Below are 25,462 nucleotides of genomic sequence, written 5' to 3'. Positions count from 1 at the left end.
AAGGTACATAGCTCCGAAACTATAGGACCTACCGTAGTCAGCTCAAGACTTCACATAGGAACTAATATGTGTGATACCCGAAAACACATATTTCAGAATCCTAAGCTACTCATGCAACAATTTTTATAGAGAGAGTTTGGCTACGCTCATGTAATTTGAAGTACTCACCAACTATCTCTATGAAAATTGTTGCGGAAGTACCACAGGATTCTGAAACTTGAATATTTGGATAGGGCACATACTAATTCGTAAGTGAAGTCTTGACCCGACTACGGTAGGTCCTATAGTTTTGGATCTATGGACCTTTAAAGTTCATTTTTTCATGTTTTCGGCAACCTATAACTCCGAAAGGAAGCATTTCTGGACCCAGATTGGTCTATATTTTTTGGCTTATCTTGGTGTCAGGAATCACCTCCCAAGCGTTGTTGGTGTTGTTTTGAAACACCCTGTATATATACTGTATATGCAGTCATTGTCAAAAGCCTGAACATACTACTGATTTTTGAGAATTTTCAAATAAATAAATAAAAAAATGACATGTATCCATGCGTAACCCAATTTGTTGGACTTGTTTTGTAAAATAAACATCATTGGTCATATAAACAAATTAAAACATATGGTCCTGTTTCCACTAAAACAAATATATTAAGTATTTTTTACCTTCAATGAAATGCTGACCTTAGCCTTGATAAGAGCTTTACAAACTCCAGGTTTTTGTCTATTATTCCATTCATTCGAACTAAATTATCAATTTGGTAGTCTGCAAAATCTCCCCAAACAGTGACGCTACCTTCTCCGTGTCTTGCTGTAGGTATTACACGCTGGGATGAAAGCACTCTTTGGGATGACTACGCACATACTCCTAACATTGGAAGGCGAAAAGTTGGAATTTAGGTTTGTCAGTCCAGAGTGCCCTCTTCCACTGTTCATCATTCCAGTCGTTATTTTATTTTCTTTGGCTCAAGAATATCTTTTTGTAATGTTTCCTGCTTGAAGTTTTTCCATTTTTTTTAAAGGCATTCCTACCTCAAAAACCATACATCTGAAAGCGGTGCGCCAGCACCTCCAGCTTGGTGATGATTGGAAGTGGCTCTTTCGTATTTCTATTGGTTCTTCCGAAGCGGTTAACATCTATTCCGTTTGCTTGTTTCTCTAGTGAACTTGTCCTTAAGAGTTGTTATATTTGGACGATCAGTGCGTTTCTGTGTAATATTTACACCACTTCGTTACTATCTTTCAAGAGTCCGACACACAGCTTCGCCTAATTCCTGAGCATTTTTTTAAAAGCAGAGAATGACTCTCTTTTCTCAAAATAACAACTTGAACAAGTGCTTTGACTCTTAGTTAACAGTTTCTCTTTCGTATTTTATGGTATTTGCATGTTCTTCATACTGTTCAACTGATTCATATGAATGATAGCAGATTAGCGTCCAATTTTGTCCATATTACGACATGATTGAATAGTGCATGCTTAACTGTTCGTTGATGTAAACTAAAGAGTCAACTACTGACAAGGATTCATATACACACCACTGTGTGTCGTTGAAACTATGCATTATCAAACAAAGAGTGACATTATTCTAGTAGCAAGAAAGCTTTTGGCCTGTTGATCATGCTTGGCTTTTGGCTTTCTACGCTTGCACTTGAAATGCATGCTGTCATACAATCTGCCTGTTGTTGTACGTGCAAGCGATGCTTTAGACCTTTCGCAAAGCGTCATAGGATCACTGGCCGTTCATTGGCCATCGACTTCTAAAACGCTTGCGTCAAGGTTGAATGGAACACTAAATGCAATGTTGTTCCTATGTAACTTCGTTACTGGGATCCAGCTTGCTACATGCTTGCACGTTTTCCAATCAAGCTGGATGCAAGCTTGACCGACTTGCAATTCAAGCTTACAGCAAATGGTTTGCAAATTGTTTCTGCTACTAGAGTTTTTATGAAGTCCAGGCCAGCATATTTTTTTATGGAACATACGTGAGTATGACGACAAACATTTCCCTCAATACAACACGTCAAACTCACTTGAAGTAATGACAGGGTGATGGTCTACCTATTTGTAGAGAATATTGGATTCCTCATTACTTTTTAGTTTTGACTTCCTTTTGCATAGCTTGGCACATTTTGAAAGAATATGGGAGTTTTTGTTCATTTATTGGTGCATTGATTCTTAGAACTCCAGTTTAAATGCTCTGCATTCCTTTAACTATGCTTATGTTAGACGTAGGAGTTATACAAATTGAGTTTCATAAATAGTTAAAGTACTTTTACAATTGTGTTTGAGTGTGCATTAATTAATGTTATTTATTTATTTATTTATTGCCTATTAAGATTCTTAAAGTGAATTATTTATTAAAGAAAAGTTGTCGAAAACTTACCGGTAATTTTATAGTTTTTATCTTCGTTGGATAGCATGCTAGTTTTGTATGGCATGACCCAGTACATCTGTTTACTACAACATGGTCTGGAATGTACTAAAAATAAATTAGAAAAATAATTACATTAATAGACCCTATATAGAAGCAAGTATAATAATTAATAATAACTAACTAAACTAACTTTGTGGCTTATGGAACCCGGAGGTTCAATGCCACGTTCACAAAAGACTCTCCATTGACTTCTATCCTTAGCCAACTGGATCCAGTTTCTACTTTGTATTCCTATCTCTGCGAGATCCATCTTAATATTGTTCTTCCATCTGCGCCTAGGTCTTCCTACTGGTCCTATTGGTCTTTCAGTCAAGCATTTCTACTTTCTTCCATTCTGGCTACATGACCTGCCCACAATGGCGTAACTAAGGGCTTGGGGGCCACCCCGCAGACAACTTGGAATGAGGCCCCTTCTCTACGTCCTACATCACGATTTGGGGCCCCGTGATGGCTTCGGGCCCCCCGCAGTGCGGGGTCTGCGGGGCTCTTTTTTACGCCCCTGTCTGCCCACCTAAGCCTCCTAGACTTGTTGAACCTTAATAATAATAATAATAATATAATTATTATTATAATATGATAATATTTAATGAATGGGAGAAATGTTTTAATTCGGGTTTTGTAAAAAGAAAAATTAAAGCTGATAGTGCCCTGTCTAAAAGTTTTTGGGGTGTTCCTGAAGTGAACTTAAAGAAAGTGAACACCCGAACTTCAAAGAAGAAGCACGTCATTTTTCATTCAAAACGGTACACTTTCTTTCCCCCTATTTATTTATTTAATTATTATTGTGAATACAATCATGACATATTTTCTTTAAGTTGGGGTGAATTCAAGTGAAATATACCTTATTACTAGTGATATAATGCTAGAACTTTTGTTAAGTATACACTCGACTGTTTTAAAAAATACGATGGAAAATCAGAAACTAGGGTTACAAGGACGATATTTCTGGAGTTTCGTCTGTTGTAAAGAAATGAGGAGTGTGTTGTAATTTTAATACATGCAATTGACAATTGTGCAGAGTTTCAGCCACCTGTCACCTATGGTGCTAGTTGTAGGTAAACACAAATGGCGACTCGTTTGGAAAATTGGTCTCGCGAAGAAGTCTGCTCAGTTATTCTATATCTGTGGGCGAAACATGTAACTGCGGCTAAATTCACCGGCAGCTGGTAGAGGTTTAGGAAGACACTGTAATGTCTCGTCAGCATGTCGCAGAATCGTGTCAAAAGTTTACGGCTGATAGAGAAAACGTCATCGCATACAGCCCAGAAGACCACCACCCTGTCGAAGCAGTTCCTCTGGAACATCATAGACAGTAGTACTTGGTCCAGAATGTAACCTTCGTGTGAGGTCTTTGTTCATTGAATTGCCGACAATTAGCTTTTGTAATCGTAGCAGATGCTTCTTTTGGAGGTGTCTCGTAATTTGAACCCTGTGTCAATTAAACAAAGAAGGAGCTGTCAATTTAATGTAACATATGGATGTTGCACAATACTTTAACTGTTGGAAGGCAGAGAGACATGTGAAACATGAAAGAAAAGGATACAATTTGAAATTGACAAGCTTTTTTTGTAACAGTGTTACAATTTGAACATTGTGTCATTAAAAGAAAAGAATATATTGTCAGTGAAACGTAACATATGGATGTCTGAGAAAGTTTAACTGTTGGAAGTCAGAAAAAAAACATGTGAAACGACTTTTAGAAACATGGGAAACTCTGGATAAAGAACAATAGTTAAAAGATATTGACTGTCTAAGATGGAATGTGTAGGAGAAAGAGAAGCCATTGATAGGGACTAACGAAAGGAACATAGACACAGGTGTGCTATATTTTTGGGTGGTCCAGGTTTTTTGCAGGTGTGGGCAAACTGTGTTGTCCATGGAATAAAAGACATGGGTTAATTGGGAGGGAGAGAGAATGTAAGAAAGAGATAGTTACGTGTTACATTGCCACATACTGAGAGACGTTGCATACAAGATTGTATAGGGGAAAGTGTGCTCTTGTTTTGTGTGCAAAGGACCAGTTTTTTTTTAAAAAAATTCACGTGGGGACTTGTTAAGGAATTTTAGCATGTAAAGGGACATGTAGAAAATTACTACAATAGAAAGCGAAACTTTTTTGTGCAGATGAGAAAATGTCATGTTACTTTTGACCCACCTGTATGTGTAACTTTTTTTAGAAAAGAAAGAAAGAATTGAAATAGTTGAAAAAAAGATCTTTTGAGTTGTTAGGATGTAGAAAGTTATTTGAGAAAAACGTATGTGAGATTTATTGTTGACGGTTGAGACCACCTATAATTTTGAGTTGAACGTTACTCTTTTTAGAAAAAAAAGATTTTTTTGACTTGATAGAAAGAAAAATGTTCCATTTAGCATGCCCTGATAGAATAAAAAAGAAAGAAAGAAGAAGCCCTTTTTCTGTAAAAGATTCTTGTTAACTTTAAAGAATAGCTTTGTACTTGTTTTTGTGAAAAACGGATGGGTGTGTGTGAACGCTTGAACCACCCAGGTTAACGAATATATATATATATATATATATATATATATATATATATATATATATATATATATATATATATATATATATATATATATATATATATATATATATATATATATATATATATATATATATAAGGAAGTTGAAATGAGACCAGATTATATAGTGTGCTTTTGGGCGTTGTGGAAACTTGGTTTCTGTATTTTTCTGTGAGTGTGTTGTTTGGAGAATAATTTTGGTATTACTGTAAGGAAAAAGGTAAGTTAAAATTTACCATTTATATAAATATTGAACTTGGATTTTAAATGTATTTACATGAATTAAAATGACTTGTGTTTGCTTTTATTTATTGGATAAATGTCAGATAGAACCGTTGTTATGAGATTTGTTTGTGAAGATTGAAATACGCAAACCAGAAATGCTGTGTATTACCTACAATTTAAAACAGCAAGAAACCCCACGTGGACAGATTGTTTACCTAGCATAAGAGAGCGAGAGAGGGAAAGGGAAGCATGCATAAACGCTAGGGACCGAAGTGGTCGGTGTTGCGGGAGGGAAAGAGCGCGAACGATAGACGCGGAAAAAGAATGTATTTTTGTATTGGTGTGTGTGTATGTGTATACGTTTTGTGCGTGAGAGGAGAGGAGACGTGCGGGGCAGTTTTTGCTTGTAGTTTAACGGAAAATGCAAGAGAGGGAGGGAGAGAGACAGAGAAAAAATACAGGAACCACACATATACATGTATTGGTGTGCGTGAGATGGGTGAGGATAACCTGAATGCTGCCTCAGGCCCTTTTTTATTTGTAGCTGAATGGAATGGAATTTACGGTTTTTAAAAAGGAACGGAGAAAGTTTGATTTTGAACACAGAAACTGGAAGTTTGTGTAAGCCATGAGAAACGAATATCAAATAAACGAAAACGAATAATTTGATTGCTGATATCAGTGGCGTATATGCGCCCGTTTATTAAGTGAATATGTGACTATTTTTTTTCTTTAAAAACATGTGTATTATTTGAAAGATCACAAAGGGATTTATCAGATATGCCTATGGGAAAGAACATGTAAAGTATAGAAATGTTAAAATGGTGATACTTACCTAGGATAAACTGTTTTGTTTGATGTTTGAAGCACATACGAATCACTAATATATGGCGGGAAAAAAAGACGGGAAACAACAAAATATTTCTGTCGGTAAACGTATGAGGAAATGCCGGTTCTACAAATAACACGAGGCCGATACGGTTTGATGTTAACTGAACAAAAGCATGTATGCTACTGACATGTGTTGCTATATAGGTGGCGTTGATGCAAAAAGACTAAGATTTTTTCCGTATAATAACTTTAAATGGGCGTAGCTCCTAAACGATTGATTATACGATAAAACGGACTACAGAAATCGATTTATCAGGTCAAAATCTATATAGAAAGACACCTTACATGATAAAATTGAACAATTTTTTGTGGGGGCTAACAGTGGCGGGTGGGCATGTAGGGCTCTAGCATTACATTTTTGGCTTTTGACGGCCAACTATTGGTTGTAGAAAGAAAAGAAAGGTATTTTTTTAATTGTTAGGACCTAACGAACACTACTATACAGATTAGAACAATGTAACTTTAAAATAATTTTAAATGGTCATAAATCCTAAACGGTTGATCGTAGGTGAAAATGGACAACAGAAATCGATTTGTCAGCTCAAAATCTATATAGAAAGACACCCTACATGATACATTTGAACAATTTTTATTTTTTTTTATTTTATACAGTGTGTTCCAAAAGTATAGTTTTTTATTTTTTCGCTTTTTTGGACAAACTATTGGTCGTAGAAACAAAACAAAGGTATTTTCTTAATTGTTAGGACCTAAGGAACACGACTATACAGATTAGAACACTGTAACTTGAAAATAATTTTAAATGGGCGTAGCTCCTAAACGGTTGATCGTAAGTGAAAATGGACAACGGAAATCGATTTGTCAGGTCAAAATCTATATAGAGAGACACCCTACATGATACATTTGAACAATTTTTATTTTTTTCGATTTTATACGAGGCATGTTCAAAAAGTACATTTTACATTTTTGGGTTTTTACGGCCAACTATTGGTCGTAGAAAGTAAAGAAAGGTATTTTCTTAATTGTTAGGACCTAAGGAACATTACTATACAGCTTAGAACATTGTAACTTTAAAATAAAAATTTAATGAATTTACATAAACAATATGGCGTCGATTTTTTTCAAACTTTGGAAATATGTTTATTAAAGGATATATTTTATATGAATAGGTAAAATGAATAATATTACTAAAATAAATACCATTTTTGCGCGTTTCTTACCGCAACCGGTATGCGCCGCGCGTTTTTTTACCGCGACCGGTACGCGCCGCGTGGTATTTGCGCCCGGAAAAAAGGTTTTCGCGACGCGGGACGCGTAAAATATTGCCGCCCGCAAACTGCGCGATGTATTGCCGGACAAACAACACTCGGTAACTTGCTATGGTACATGTACACACACGCACAGTCTTATACACACTAATGTGAATGTTATGGTACAGGTGGCGTTGTTTGAAGAAACAAATATGGCGGATGGATTTTAATGTGCATTAATCTAGTATACATTATTTTTAAAACAGTAATAATTAAAAATTTAAACAAGTTAACACGAACTTTTCCGAACATTGCCGAACAAACAAAAATGTATGTAGAATTTTGTACATATTGGTTAATGTACCACACAAATGGTTCCGAACTTAACCGAAGTTTCCCGAACATTGCCGAACATAATCCTAACAGTTTATCCACAATTTGTGTACATGTTTATACATGTATTACACAAACGGTTCCGAACATAAACATAAAAATGTATTATGATTTACCGTACACGTTTTGTATACGTATACTTTGCATGAAATATAATTTAATTACCGTCCAAAATAATAATTATAATATTAATACGGAATATAACACTACTACTTGTATAAGCTACAACACAGTTTGTAGTCTCGTACCCAAACGCATTTAAAGTCTTGTACCCAAAACCATTTCGTTTGTAATCTCGAACCAAACGCATTTCGTTTTGTAATCTCGTACGCAGGTGCTTTAACATATTTTAAATTTAGTAACAGTAACAATATTACACAATATGATGTAATTTGTACCTTATGTTACTGGGTTTAAAAAATTCCTTTGTTAGTAATGCTAGGAATTTCTTTTGTTTGCTTTGCTGCAGGTGTTTAAACTGGTTTAAACTGGTTTTATTTTTATTTTTTTTGTTAGGCATTGTGTATATATACCCCCGTTGCTGACGAAATATTATCATATGAATGTTGGTAACCGTACCTTTAACACAACATTTACTTAGTGAATAAATTCATAGAAACATATAATAAATGAAATATTAAAATATTATATTTAGAAAAGAGTATTAATATTAACTGTATTGTTGCAGTTGTTGAAATTCAAAACAAGATAAGAAGAAAAAAAAACAAAAGAAAAAGAAAGGAAGGAAGGAAGAAATCCTGATTTTTACCAAGTTTAGAATACATAGCAGATTTACTTAGAAGATCATCGTAAGTATATTTACATACTATACATATTTGAATGATTATGTTTTTATACTTTGATTAAATATTTGTATATAAAGTATTATTTTTAAAAATTGTACTGTTAAATATTTACAATAATGTTTTATTTAAAACAAACGAAATTTGTTTTACCATTGCACAAAATGTAATTTTTAATAGATTCACACTTTATTTTATGAACAAAGTTGTTGCAGAATTTAAATACGATTACATTGTATTTTAACAGCAAAGTTCTTGCAGAATTTTAAAATGATCACACTCTATTTTAAGAATGAACTTCTTGCAGAATTTTAATGATGATTACACTCTATTTTAACATTGAAGTTCTTGCAGAACTGAAGAAATAAAAAATTAACAGAAAAAATAAGTAGAGCTTCTTAGAAAGAAACTAAATAATATTGTTAACTGAATAACATTATATTGTTGTATTTATTTTAATGTATACTAATTTTTGTTTTTATATTTTACAGATGGAATTTCTCGGTGCATCATACGTAAACGAGTTTAACGAAATTGATGAAATTTACCTTTCTGCTGTTATAGAAGGCCTGAACACGAAGGAGCGCGTGTTGGAGACCTGGTGGCGTATTATGGATAAGCAACGCCAAGGATTTCGTGGCAGTGAAAGGTATGATACCTTGTTATCAGCTCTTTTTAATTTTTACCATGATAATCAAGCACTTATATTGCAATATGCAATGTCTAGTGCTGACATTGTTGACTTATTTGTACACGGATTTTTCCGTGAGCAAATCATGTACCAGTGGGCACATGACAAATTCATTCATTTTAATTATTTTAATTGTGCACAAGGTGATAGGATGAATGCAACAGAGGTAGCCGAATTTTGTAATTATGGATCACGTTTTATTTTGGTTCATAATAATGTGTTGCCATCTGTTGAAAATTCCGTAACCTCGGTCCACCAAGAAAGTCAACCCTTGGAAAACATACTTCAAGAAGAAGATTTTAATTTAATTGATGAAATTATTAATGAACAAATACAAAATGAAGCAACAGATGGTACACAAACAATTGAAAATTCCGCAGTTTTAGTAAATCCCGATGAGTTTGGAACATCTGATTATGTGGAGGCTTTATTAAACGAGTTATGTGAAAACGGACAAAATCCTGTGGATGTTGTAAATAATGAAGTACAGGTATCAAGTGTACAATGTTCACGGGATACTCGTGGTTACGGAATGGGTTCTCCACAGCCTAGTACTTCTGGTTACGTTCCTCCAAGTGAACGTAGCGGACATACAGATGTTCAAAATACAGGGGAAGGTAATTTCGAAGTAGTACATGAAAGCAGAAAAAGTTTCACTAAGTTTAACTTGGTGGGACATGAAATTGCGGTAAGGCCAATGGGAAATGAAGAAATTAGAAATCCTGCGGCCTATATTGAAAACCTAATGAACTTTGCATTGGATAATGTACTAAACAATGCGAGACCTAACGATTTTGTTGGAATGTACATTGATTCCTCTAATAGTAAGGATAAGAAAGCAGTGTATGTTCCATGGAGACGCCGCAAAGACATTTCTGCTAAGTCCGTTTTAGCTTCTATTACTAGAGTATTAAATAGTAATGAAGACTTCCTTTTAGGTAATCATGTTCTGTTTCGATTTCATATAGTAAATTCGATGTTTGGTGCTGGAAGAACACGTGATAATAATTCCACACTAAACAAATATTTACCGTTAAATGAATTTTTAGTACAACATTTGGTTGAGCTCCCGGGAACTGATAATGAAAAACTTTGTTTACCTAAAAGTATTGCTTGGGGTATAGCAAAGCATACCGAAACACGTGGAAATTTGACTCATTTAACAGATCCAACTCGAGATACATTAAAAGGTAGAGCAATTAAGCTTTGTACTGAGGCAGGTGTTAGCGTTAAACACGGTTGCGATTTCAATGATGTAGAATTGTTTCAGAAACATTTAAGTCCAAACTATCAAATTATTATTTATGAAAAAGTACCCGAAAGCAAACGTGAATTTAGAGTACGTTATCCGGAAACACAAGTACAAAGACCAGAGTTACAAAACGCAAAACCTATATATATTTATTACGATCAAAGAGGAACTATTGGGCATTTCCGCCCTATTCGTACAATAACGTCATTTCTAAGAAAAAAAAAGTACTGCTTGCATTGTTTAAAGGGTTTTAAAGGTTTAAATCGTTATCATAAGTGTGAGTTAATGTGTTCATCTTGCGAACATATGCATAAACTTGATGTCACGATGTATAAAATGAAATGCAATGCATGCAATAGATATTTTACTAGGGGTGAATGTTTCGACAATCACTTAAAAGGTAATAAAATTGGCAAGAATGTGTGTGAATATGTTAAAGTTTGCATCAACTGTAATGCACTCTATGATTTAAGAACACGTAAATCTGATCATACATGTGGTGAATACTTTTGCAGTACATGTCGTGAACATGTACAGGAAGGTCACTCATGTTATGTGAAGAAAGTAAAACCTACTCATATCAAGAGGTTTCTTTATATTGTCTTTGACGTAGAAACCATGCTCAAACCGGAAAATGAGCGTGGGGAACGGGAACACGTTGTTTGCTTGGTATGCGCTAGACATGTATGCCATAAATGTATGAACATAGGTATTGATGAAGCCTGCAGTACATGTGGTGATGAAAACGGTAACCGCTCGTTTTCTTTTAAAACCATTGATGAATTTATTACACATATTTTATTAGATAGACCCCTATTTAGTAAAGTATGCGTCATAAGTCATAATGGTAGTCGTTTTGATAGCATTTTCTGTTTGAGATCTCTCATTGAGTCCCAGCATATCATTCCAAAAACTTTAATTCAGGGTCAAAAGATTTTTAGTATTTCTATTCATAACAAAATCATTTTTAGAGATAGTTATTTGTTTGTTGGTGTAAAATTATCAAAATTACCTAAGACGTTAGGCCTTTCAGAAAATTTAAAGAAGGGAGATTTCCCATATTTGTTTAATACAGTAGAGAACCAAAATTATGTAGGACCATATCCGGGAATAGAATACTATGATCCTGAATCGCGATCTGGTGAAGAAAGAAAGCGGTTGGAGGGATGGCACCAAGAACGGGTGCAATTGGGAGAGCAATTTAATTTGCAAAAGGAAATGTTGGAGTACTGTGAAAATGATGTGAGAATTCTCACAGAAGCTGTTATTAAATTTAGTAATATCATAGAAGAGAAAACGGGTGGATTACAATGTTTTCTAGTATCGTCTACGATTGCAAGTTTAGCCATGCAAACATATCGTACATCATATCTTCCAGAAGAAAGTATTTCTGTTATACCACCTTTGGGGTACCATTATAAAACAAAAACCAGTGAAAAAGCAATGAAATGGCTAAAGTATATGGAACACCAATTGGGTATACAAATCCAGCATGCTGGACGAAACGGAGAACAATCTTTTGGAAGGTATAATGTTGACGGATACAATGCAGAGCTTAATGCCGTGTTCGAATTTATGGGATGTTACTGGCATGCCTGTAAAACGTGTTTTCCAAATAACCGTAATGCCATAATAGATAATGCACATGGTCCGTACAACACATTTGAAAAAAGGTACGAACATACGGAAATCCGGCGAAAATATTTCACAGAAATTCTAAAAATGAATTTGTATGAAATATGGGAGTGCTCTTGGGATAATAAAGTACGCACAGATGTAGATTTACAAAAGTTCCTTAAAGAACATTGTGATACTACTGCAGACTTTCTTATTCCTAAGAGTTGCTACAACGGAGGCCGTACTGAAGTATTTCGTTCATATGTGAATTGTGCGGACGATGAATCCATTTGTTATTATGATATTACATCGTTATACCCCTACGTAATGGCAAGGAAACCTCTTCCGGTGGGGGCACCTAAGGTGCATAAGGGGCCGGTTTTCCCAGATGTGGGAAAAATTCATGGGATTGTAAAATGTACTGTATTGGCTCCTAAACAACTCTTTTTTCCCATCTTACCATATGTAGCGCAAAGCCGATTAATATTTGGACTTTGTAGGCTATGTATGGAAGGAGAAACTATTGATAATTGCACACATAGTGATACTGAACGTGCATTAACTGGAACTTTTTGTACACCAGAGCTTCACCGTGCTCTTGAAAACGGATATAAAATCGTCAAAATTTATGAAATATGGGAATTCGAACTCATGGGTTCTGAAGATCGGAATTCACCTAGTTTATTCCGGGACTATGTGAATACGTTTCTTCAGATGAAGCAGGAAGCTTCAGGCTATCCTGCTTGGTGTAAAACTGAAGAAGACAAAGATAAGTATATTGACGATTACTATGCTCACGAAGGCATAAAATTAAATAAAGATAATATTAGCTCGAACCCTGGACTTAGACAATGCGCGAAGTTGTACCTCAATTCCTTATACGGAAAATGGGGACAGCGTACAGATATGACACGGTGTGTAATTATTGATAGTGGGACAGAGTTCCATAGGTACCTTGCTACACCGAGATATGAGGTTCATAGTGTTATTCCAGTTGGTGATGAACATCTTATTCTAACATATAAAGACTTGGAAACTGAAAATGTACCTTTAGAATTTTCCAATGTCGTCCTTGCTGGTTTTATTACTTCATGGGCCAGGCTACAATTATATGATTTACTTGTGACTGTAGGACCTGAAGACGTAATTTATTGTGACACAGACAGTATTATGTTTACGTGTAAAAAAGATAGGGAACCTCCGTTAAAGCTTGGAAGCTATTTGGGTGATCTCACTGATGAAATTGAAGAAGGGTGGGAGTTTGTAACGTTTATAGGCTTAGGGCCAAAAAATTATAGTATGCGGCTTAAAAATGCCGCAGGGGAATTTCGGAATATTTTCAAAATTCGGGGAATTACACTAAATGATAGGACCTCTCAAAGAATAAACTTTGAGAGTTTCTATGGATTAGTGACAGAAAATATTAATTGTACAATTATAGAAAATCCAAATAGCATTGTGCGAAAACAGGGCTTCACTATCTTTTCGCGTAAAGAGACAAAAACACACCAAGAGGTAAACAAAAAACGTAAACGTATTGACGATATACAAACTGACGAACCAATACCAAAGACAAAAAGTTTACCTCATGGATATGTACAATAATAATTTTAGCTTGGCTTATAAGTGATTGTTTTTATTTATTTATTTATTTATTTTTTAACAGATCATTAGTAGAGTTTCACTATTTATTTATTTATTTATTCCATCGTTTGCTGTGCAAACTTATAAATTGTAAACCAAAGTATACATTTCATTCTAGTCATTCATTTATTCTAGTCATTCATTCATATTCTAGTCATTTCAAGCTTTAATATTTATTGTTTAACTTATTCTTAATTTATTTTTTAATTTATGTTGTTAATTGTGTGAGTGAGTGAGTGTGTGAATGAGTGTATATAAAGTAAAGTATCTATTGTGTGCATTCAGTTTAATACAAGATGTTAAAGTTTCAACATCCATCAACCATTTTAATTGCTGGTCCTTCACGTGCAGGTAAAACATGTTTTGTAAATCGATTATTAAATGAACGTGATGAAATGTTTACTATGAAATTTAATGAAATTGTTTGGTGTTATGGCGCAGTCATACCAAATTTAGATGCAAGTTCAGAAATTCGATTTATAGAAGGAATTCCAGATATGAATAATTTTGAAATACAAGAAAATTCATTATTAATATTAGATGACTTAATGTCTGAAACCAATGGTGATGTTGCAAACTTATTTACAAAATATGCACATCATAAAAAATTAACAGTAATATTTATTGTTCAAAATTTATTTCCAAAAGGAAAACATGCTCGTGATATAAGTTTAAATGCACATTATATTATAGTATTTAAAAATCCTCGTGATAAATTACAAATACAATATTTAGCAAGACAAATTATGCCACGATATAGTAAGCAAGTTGTGAATGTGTTCGAAGATGTAACACGTGAACCTCACACTTATTTGTTATTTGACTTGACCCAAAAAACAAATGATGCATTACGATTACGTACAAATATTTTTCCTAATGAAACACTGCATGTATATGCAAATGTAAAAGACAGTAATTCAATCATTTACGTTTAGTTTAGTTCAAGATGTTGAAGGTGAAACAACACTTTGATACTCTCCGTGCTTTGTGCAAATGCAAAAGCGCAAAGCGAAAACAAATTATACGACATGCATCTGGTGATTTAATACGTACTATTTCACAAGTTGCTAAAAACACAATAAAAGGAAACATTCCGTTGAATTCGCGTCAGAAGCAACGTTTACGTAGACATAAAAAGATCTTGCGTGCTTTATCTGCACAACGTACAGCACTTAATAAGAAAAAGAAAATTTTATTACAGAAAGGTGGGGCATTTTTACCATTAATTTTAGGACCATTACTTGGTGCAGTAGCAAGTAGTTTGTTTGGAAGATAAGTATGTCGGAATTTCGTAAAATGATATTAGTGCCTGAAAATGCAATGCATCAAATGCATGCAAATATAAAATCAATAGATTCACATCAATCGCGTTTAGATGAAGAAATGAATAGTATTTTACAACGTCGTAATCTTAGTATTGAAGAAAAATGGAAATTGTATCAGCAAGCATTACAACAATATTTAAATTATACTTCATCAGTTTCACAAAATCCAATTACATTACCTATTATTGAAAAAGATGTTCCTCAAACATCATCATCATCAACATCATCTCAAGAAGTAGAAAAAAATAATTCTATTTTACCCTTTGTATCAGACATTTTACAATCAGTACCAAAAACACAACGAAGGAAAACAGATCTATTATTAAAACAGTTAACAAGTTCTGATAAAATTCATTGGGATCAATCAGGAACAGTACGTATTCAAGGAAAAATAATACCAGGTTCTAATATTATTGATTTAATAAATGATGTTGTTCGTACACGAAAATATTCAAGAAATCCTATAGGCATTCACGAGTTTAAAAATTTATTGGATGATCTTAATGTACCACGTGAATTTATTTCTACTCCTATAGTGAAATCACATAGCAAAGTTAAAAAATCACAAAGTCCAACACTAGTAACAAATATTTTTAAAAACTGGAAAGAATATAAAATGTAAATAAAAAATGGGAAAATTGTCAAAATTATATTATGATTATACGAATCCTGCTTCTTTATCAAGTATTAAAACATTACAAACAAAAACAAAATTATCAAAAAAGAAAATTAAAAATTGGTTAGCATCTCAAGATGCATATACATTACATGCACCAGCACGTAAAGTGTTTGAACGAAAACAATATTATGTTAGTGCACCAAATGAAACATTACAAATGGATTTAGCAGATATGCAAAATATTGCAAAGTATAACAAAAATTATAAGTATATATTATGTTGTATCGATATTTTTTCACGGTATGCGTATTGTGTTCCCTTAAAAACAAAAACAGGTCCTGAAATGGCAAAAGCAATCAAAAAAATTTTAAAAAATTTTAAACTACCCGTGTTTAATGTACAAACCGATTTAGGTACGGAATTTTATAATCAACATGTAAAACGTTTATTTAAAGAATACGAAATTAATCATTATAGTGTACATTCAGAAATTAAATGTGCATTAGCTGAACGCTTTATAAGAACATTAAAAGAAAAATTGTATCGTTATTTTACGGCTAAAAATACATACCGTTATATAGATGTGTTAGATCAATTTGTAAAAAATTATAATCATTCCTATCATAGTAGTATTAAAATGGCACCAGCCAATGTAAATTACTCTAATGTTGATCAAGTTTTGAATACGTTGTACGGTGATAAAACGAATAAAAACAAATTAACATGTAAATTTCACCCTGGTGATTATGTGCGTGTTAGTAAATATAAACATAAATTAGAAAAGGGATATTTACCAAAATGGTCACAAGAAATTTTTATTGTTGATAAATGTATTCCGACAAATCCTATTACATATAAATTAAAAGATTGGAATGATGAGGAAATTAAAGGAATATTTTACACAGAAGAATTACAAAAAGTAAATGTAAATTCAAACAAAACATTTTTAATTGAAAAAGTACTAAAACGAAAAAAAGATATGATGTATGTAAAGTGGTTGGGATATCCATCAAGTATGAATTCATGGATTAAAACAAATTCTGTTCAGTCTTCAAAATGAGTTCAATGATAGAACATGATTTCTATGTTACTCTTCCTTCAAATGCTAGTAGTGAAATTTTTACTGATAATACAACTTCTTCATTTATAGTAAAGTTAGCACAACCTATTCACTTAAGTGAAGGAGAATGGTATGTTGCATTAACACAACTTAATGTTCCTTTTAGTTTTTATAATGTAGGTAAAAATGAAAAAATTGTAATTGAAACCATCGTTAATGATGAACTTGAAATTGTACATGTTGATATTACACCAGGATACTATACTTCTATTACATCCATTTTAGAAATGATTCCTGAAGAATTACGCATGTTAAAATATTATAAAAATAAAAATCAAGTTGGAATTAGACATTCTTTAAAATTAAAAGATTTTTGTGTTATTGGAATGACACGCGGATTGCAACATTTACTGGGATTTATAAATGAAAATACAACAGAGTTTACAGATGCTGTTTTTGTAAAACCAGTTAATGAAGATATTCCAAGCGTAACACGTGCAAAATTTCCATGCAATTTAGAATATAATATACCAAACGTTTTTAATGTTTGTGTTGATATTGTAAAACAACAAGAAAATATTGGACCAGTACTTCGTAAAGTTAGTGCTTATAATATTGAGCACGGAGATGTAAAATGTTTTCTATTTCACACACCACAATATGTTAAAGTTGTAAAATCTTATTTTAACACGATTGAAGTAAACTTAAAAGATGAGCACGGTTTAAAATTGCCATTTCAATTTGGAACTTCAAACTTAACACTTCACTTTAAACGAAAATGATTTCTGAAAGTATTGATGATAGTTTTTACATTACACTTGTATCAAACGCAAGTACTGATGTATATCCTACAAATAGTCCAACACATTTTATTAATCAACTAAAAAATAATATTCAATTATCAGAAACCGATTGGCATGTAGGATTAAGTGAATTACATGTTCCTTTAACATGTTATAATGTTAACGATGGAGAAAATGTTATGTGGTATAAAATAAAAAATGAAGAAGCACAAAAAGGTAAAATTGTAAGTGGATATTATCACTCTGCACATCATATTATTGATGAATTAAATAAAATATCAAAAGATATAAAATTTTCTTTATCAAATATTGTACAAGTAGATTGTAGTGATCGTGTTGAATATGCCTTATTATCAGCAACATTAGCAATGCAATTAGGACTTCGTCAACATAAAGATCTTGTTTTGTATAAACGTGGATTTAAACAACCGTATGTTGATATTGGATATCCTCATCAAATTTTTATTTATACTGATATCATACAATATCAGTTTTTAGGTGATACAAAAGCACCTTTATTACGTATTGCAACAACATCAAATGTAAAATACGGTAAAGTAAAAACATTAACATTTCAAGATATTCATTATCTACCACTTGCAAAGTTTTCATTTAACAGTATTGAAATACTATTAAAAGACCATGCAGGACGAAATTTGCCATTTCGTTCTGGGACACTAAGTGTTACACTTCATTTTAAGCGCTCTCCTAATAAAAAGTAATTAATTAATTATATTTTAATCATGAAATTTAGACGGCATTACGGACATGGTATCCCATACTTTTCAGGACCTGTATATCAACGGGGACATGGTATAGGTAGTTTCTTTCAAGGATTATTTCGTTTTGCATTACCATTTCTTAAACAGGGTGCAAAAACTTTAGGTCGACAAGCATTACAAACGGGAATACAAGTAGCGGGTGATGTATTAGAAGATAAACCATTTAAAGAATCTGTTCGTGCACGTGTAAAAGAAGCTGGTGAAACATTAAAGACAAAAGCTGTTAACAAAGTTGGTCAGTTATTAACTGGAAGTGGTAAGAGACGGCCACGCAAGCGTAAAGCTCCGGCAATTGTTCGGTTTGGACCTCCAACTAAACGTAAGCGTACAAACAAAAGCAAAAGCAAAAGAAAAGTAAAAAGAAAAATAAGTCGTGTTACAGATATATTTTCATAATGGCACTACTTAATTCAAACAGTGTGGAATGTTGTACCAATGATTTCGATTTATTTAGTACTCCAATGACACAAACTGCAATTGAATCTTGCTTTAATGCTGAATACCGTCCAATTTCAACATTAAGTTCTGATGGACCTATTGAATTTTTTATTCCCGGTGAAACAGGAGAATTTATTCATACTGCATATCTTTATCTTTACGTACGTTGTAAAATTACAAAACCTGATGATACACCATTAGCTGACACTGATGTTGTAGCACCAACAAATAATTTCCTACATTCATTATTTAGTCAAATTGACATTTCATTAAATGATAAATTAATTACTTCTTCATCAGGATTTTATCCTTATCGTGCGTACCTTGAAACATTATTAAATTATTCCCGTGATGCTTCTGATACACATTTGAAATTAGGTATGTGGTATAAAGATACTGCTAAACAATTTGATACCATAGGCAATGCTAATGTAGGTTTTCAACAACGTGCTAATTATATTAAAAATAGTAAATCGTTTGAAATGTATGGTCGTTTGTATACAGATATTGCTGGATTACCAAGAGCACTTGTAAATAAAGTAGGTCTTCGTATAAAATTACATCGTAGTAAAGATGCTTTTTGTTTATTATCTCCTGTAAATACTTCTTATAAAGTAAAACTTGAAGATGTTACTCTACATATACGTCGCATTGATGTTGCACCGCATTTAGCAATGGAAATCAATACTAATATGAATCATGAAACAGCAAAATATCCCCTTACAAGAGTACAAACAAGATCGTATACTATTCCTGCAAACGTTAATTCATACAATCTTGATAATATTTTTCTGGGTAACGTACCTAAAGGTGTTGTTATCGGGTTTGTTTCCAATTCGGCATTTAATGGAAAATCTGAACTAAATCCATTTCATTTTCAACACTTTAACGTTAACAAACTGCAACTACAAGTTGGATCAAAATCTTTTCCTCCCAGTCCCCTCACCCCCGATTTTAAAAACAATTTGTACCTTCTAAGTTACCATTCTCTGTTTTCCGGTACTGGTTTATATTATAAAGATGATGCACATACTATTACTCCTGAAGAATATCCACACGGCTATACTCTTTATGCATTTATTCTATCACCTACAGTAACATTAGATGATTGTACGTGGGATCTTGTGCGTGATGCACCTGTAAATGTTAAAGTTTAATTTTCTGAAAATTTAACTGAGCCTATAACATGTATTGTTTACGCTCAGTTTGATTCTTTAATTCAAATTGATAAAGATAGAAATATATATACTGATAATACTTTTTAAAAGTATCATTTTAATAAAAGAAGTATAACTGTTCACTTCTAAGCATATGAATTACATGCGCCCTACTGGTACAAAGTGTGTTAAACATTGTATATTGTAATATTTGTGCTTGATTATTCAAAGAGTTGTAAGGTATCATACTATGAAGTTTCTCAAAAGTATTTTTTATGCGTTAGCACCATTCATCGTTATTGGTAAAGTTATAAAAAACTCTATCATGAATATTTTAAACATATTATTTCGTTTTATGAAAATATTCCATATACTCCACTAGGTCTTCCAACATATACGGGTATAAAGTGATGTAAAGTGATGTGAATTTAAAAAACAAAAGTTATGTACACGGATGATTTAATAAAAGTGTTACTTCGTGATAAACTTACTGGTGCAAATGTGCATGGCATTTATCCTATTGATAGAATACCAAAAACTGTACAACCACCGGCTGGACTTATTATAAATTTAAGCAATTCATCTTCAGGTGGCACACATTGGGTGTGTGTATTCATTGATGAAAATCAAAGAGGATACTACTTCGATAGCTTAGCATTACCATTTCCAAAAGAAATAAAAACTTTTTTAAATAAAAATTGTAAAATATATTTTACAAATAGTTCCGCATATCAAGATGATAATTCAATCTTGTGTGGACAATTTGTGTTGTACTTTCTGCATCATATTGTACAAAAGAAAAGCTTTAACGAATGTTTAAATTTGTTCAAAAAAAATAATCTTAAACAAAATGATAAAATTGTATTCAATCATGTAAGCAATATAATGAAAAAGAAAAACAAGTAGATTAGTTTAATAAAAATGTTTTATTTACAATTTAAAATCTTGTATTTTTATTTACAAGAACATATATCCTTTTTACAACTTTGCAAATGCATTAGTTAATGTTATAGTACGTTGAAACTTCCACCAATAACATAATTGTTGTGCATTACGAAATGCACATCCTGATTTTTTCTCAAGTTTAATATTTTGTTCATGAAAAGCACAATAATCATTACACACGTTTGCATGCATTGTGTTTAATGGTGGACACTGTTTACTTTCCAAATCAATAACATTAGCTAGTGCAAAAATATTTTTAATCCAAAGTGTTTTTTCTGCACCTTTACAATAAAAGGTTGCATCTTGTTTACAAAGTTGATATATAAGGTTACGTATATGTGATACAGTATAACCGCATTTATCATTCCAAGTTAATCCATGTAAGTTTAATGTTAACCATTCAATTTGTTTTTGACAACCTAATGGAAGTATATTGTATTCTACTGGTGATTTTATTAAACAATGCAAATTTACTGTATCATCACACGCAGTTAAACAAAATTCACGTATAATAAATTCATGATTTGAAATCTTAAAACCTTGTATGTCAATAATATATTCATTAACACATGGTGAAATTTTATGTTTACGTTCTAAGAAAAATGGTATAATTTGTCCAACAAATTCAGTGTTCTTTAAACAATCACGCACTTTGCGTATAAAGTTTATACTTGAAATTTCACTATGGTGTTCTTCAAACACTTCAAATAAATCAATAAGAGTTATATCATTGGATAAATATCCTACAGCAAAAGTTCCAATATCATCGTGAAATAAACATTGATGTTCAAGATGCAGCAAGCATTGTTCACAAGAAATATTATTATTAAAACGTAAGTATGCACTTATAGTTTTTAAAACACAAACTTCACTAATATGTTCTTCATTACATGATACACAAAAATTATTTTCGAAATACATTATGTACAGTACGTTTTCTTAACACACTTCACTATACTCGTTCGATCTGTCTTTTTCAAGGAAAATACTTAAAAGTTCTTTTCGCTCATTCACATCCACTGATAGTTCACCAAATGTAATATTAAAATAATCTCTTGTCAATGTTGTAATAACTGTATGTGTTTCTGCATAAATGTCAAATAATTCCTCCTGTACACGAGGATTCACTAACAGAGACCAAACACGAATGTCTAAAACGTCATCATTACAATAAAAACATTCATGAGACCATTCACATGTATCGTGCCAATAACATGCATAGCATATTAAATAATCATTTGGTTTCCATTTCGCAATGCAGTCTCTTACACAGTTCACATCCACATAGTTAACACCACATTCACAGTTCCAACTTAATTCTGATAAATCAGGTGAACATGGCGGCGTATCCACATTTGATACCACTTCGTCATTTGATTCCACCTCACTATCATTTGCATAAACTTTTATATTGTCGTTTTCATATCTTTCTAATTCATTTTCATCAAATGTACAATCTGGAGAATCTGGATATTCATTCTCAGCGTTTAACTTATGCTTCACATCAACGTCTTCTACAAACTGACGGTTCTCCATCGCTAACAAAACTATACATGCATATTTTTTAAAACCAATATTTAAATAAAAATTTCAAATGACGTCACGCGCTCGCGCCCGCGCACGCGGGTATTTTCCGTTCGCGCCCCCCGCGCCTTCCCGCGCCGCGTCCGCGTTTCCGCCGCCGCCGGGTTAAAAATCTTTTTATAACAATCCGGTATTGTTCAACACCTAAATTATTATTCTTTAACGCATACAGCTGCAAGGTTTCTCTTTACATACACCTGCAAGGTTTCTCTTTTATTATTCTTTATAACAAGCTAGCATTGTTCATTAATTTTCCCAAGGTATCTCTTTTATTATTCTCTTTTGTGTCACTACTATACATACAATAGTACAACAACCATTACCTGTCATCATATGTCATTTAAACAATAGTGTATTTCTATACAACTATACTTTCTACCCATTGTCTGCAGGGCACCCCGCTGGTGCTTCACTATTACAAATACAATAGGTTTCTATTGTGTTTACCGCCCCTTATTTTGGTTACATTCTAGACCAAGTACTACTATAGACCACCCTCCTTACAGCCCTGACCTCGCTCCAAACGAGTTTCACCTGTTCTCGTACTTGAAGGAGAAACTAGTAGGCCATTGCTCCGCTTCAGACGAGGAGGTGAAACACTTCTTGACAATGTGGCTGAACACGCAAGGACAGGACTTTTACCGAAGGAAATCTTCAAACTCATTCCACAAAGCGACAAGTGCCTAAACCGATATGGAGACTACGTCGGAAAATAACCTAATGTATGTAGGTCTATTATTTGTTGGCTGTATTGGTTGTATAAAATAATATATATACGTTTTACTGCAGGCTTTGTAACCTTACTTTCTGATCAGCCCTCGTATAGCGTATATCCACCTTTGTATATTATAATTCTTTCGTAAATTTAAGATGAACATATATTGGACTATAAAAGTATTAGGTGAATATACCCAGTATTCTCCGGTATACGCCCGATCACACCTCTGCTTATTACTCATTTTTCTAGACGTTAAAAGGATTCATTTTGGGTCGGATAATTACAAGTTTTGAAAAGTGGGAGTAGCACTACTCCCACTCCTAGACAACAGAGTTTAGCAGCTGATGGCGTTGTAAACAACTGTAAAGCATGTTACGTAAAAATGTTTTGAATTTGATGGCGATGATATAGCGTAATTCACGACAAATTTCTCAAACATGGTGAAACAATAACTTCTAAATATTGCTTCGTAATAATGCCTCATCTCACCCCCGAGCAACCTTTTCAAATTACACCTGTTCACCAACCTTATACTGACTTCTGATTACCGTTTGTTTTCACTCTACAACAGTTCTTGATTCGCATCAAATTCACAATATATGAGTTTGTTATTCAGAACTACATACCACTTTTTGTACTGGACTAGCAGCCTACGTTTTTGTAATGTGGAATCGATAATCTGATTTCCAGATAGAAAAATGTAGCAGGCAATGTATGTGAATACATTAACAATTAAATATCATTGCTTTACGTGCAGTGTGACTTCAGAGTGCACCTTTGAAAGCATCAGAACTTCTGGAATGACCAGTAGCTTTAACAAATATAATGCTACTTGTAGACGATCCAAGAAAGCTTGAACAATACCATTCAATATCGCAAATGTACACGTTCAAAGGAGTATTGTTCAAGATACTTGAACAAGAGTCTCGAATCATCTTGAAACATCTTTTACACGATCATAGAAGTATTGAATCGTGTTATATATACTTGCTGATAGGTGGCAGTCCAAAACTGGCGACCGAAACTATGAAAACAAATGAAAGCGAAACTGCGCATTGATTTAATTCAGACCTGCGCATGAATAGATATAATATTAGCATATATTTCCTAATTTTCTGCAGGCATTTGGAATTTAATAGATTACCGGTATATTAAATCATTTAGAAAACAGGTCAATTGATTTTGTAGCAACGCCCTTCGAAGTTTCACTAAGTATTTTGCCACTTTTGCATTAAATGCGGGTTAGGTTAGCTTAAGTTAAAAGAGTAAAGTGCTGCTTAAATGTAAAATCCCTGTACTAAGCTTTTTAAAAATTTGATTCTTCAAATGGCGTACTAATGGCAGAATCACACTCAAAAAGAAAAAATCGAACTGTTTCCCAAAATCATATCACGAGGCAATGACTACCTTTTGATGTTATTTATGCTATGGAATCGAAGATCATGATAATATATCTTTTCCAGCCACTGGACTTGCCACCCATATCTACATCAGACTTTCTTCACAAACCTATCCCATATTTGATACTGGTTAAGAATAACCCGTCAATCAAATAGTAATTTTACTGTTAAAATGTGTGAGTGCGTATGAAAGAGGACTGTTTGGGATAATAATTTCCACTGTCGGAACATGCCTGTATAATGTAGGGAACAAGTATTTTATGTTTAGAAGTTTAATATTACCAGTATCAAATCATTACAAGGGCTATACTTAGTTGAGTTCAAACGAGTGAATATGATGTAAAGGGTTTGTTGCACTATTCTTATTCTTATGTTTCTTGCACTATAATCTCCATCGATGACGCGCCTGCTCCCGACAGAAGTACTTTCGCGTGAGCCGGGCCCCTTTCTATGTTCCTGCCCTGACACTGTTAAGTAGCATTATCGATTTTACTGTTTTTTTTTTTTTTTTCACTTTCGTGTATGTGGTATATGTCTGGATGCGCATTTGTACCTTACGGGAAAGTCCACCTAAAATTAACCTGAACGCATGATAGCAAATCCTACCTTAAGAAATAACTTCTGAAATACTACGTGTGAATCCATAATAAAATAATTGCATATTTTATAATAGGATAAAATGTAATACTTTCCAGGGTATTTCAGTTTGTGAGCATAATATCAATTTGTACGCAATTATTTTTTAATTCCAGATTAATAACAGTGGAAAACGTCTTATTAAAGCAAGAAAAGTCAGATATATATTTTTTTATTTGATGGTCTCTTCTTTCTTAATCTACACCCGATATTCTTGTATATACCTATCATTGCCTCAAAATTTAGCAACAATTATGGACATGAAAGCACTGTAACTACATAAATCATGTATATTATCAACAAAAAT

The 25,462-nt window shown here is 33.1% G+C and overlaps 1 protein-coding gene across 1 annotated transcript in view; it reads right to left on the bottom strand.

Annotated features, from left to right (window-relative positions):
* Positions 1–25,462, bottom strand: part of LOC145680843 (vascular endothelial growth factor A-like) — a 78,547-nt gene that overhangs the window by 17,921 nt on the left and 35,164 nt on the right. The window contains exon 4 of the mRNA XM_081751953.1: positions 2,379–2,474. Within this exon, the coding sequence (XP_081608079.1) occupies positions 2,379–2,474 (96 nt within the window). The remainder of the gene's footprint in view (positions 1–2,378; positions 2,475–25,462) is intronic.

Source organism: Thermobia domestica, chromosome 3 (genome assembly GCF_964235325.1).
Source record: "Thermobia domestica chromosome 3, izTheDome1.hap1.1, whole genome shotgun sequence".
NCBI lineage: Eukaryota > Metazoa > Arthropoda > Insecta > Zygentoma > Lepismatidae > Thermobia > Thermobia domestica.
The sequence above is the reverse complement of the archived record's forward strand: the minus strand, read 5'-3'. Positions and strand labels throughout refer to the sequence as shown.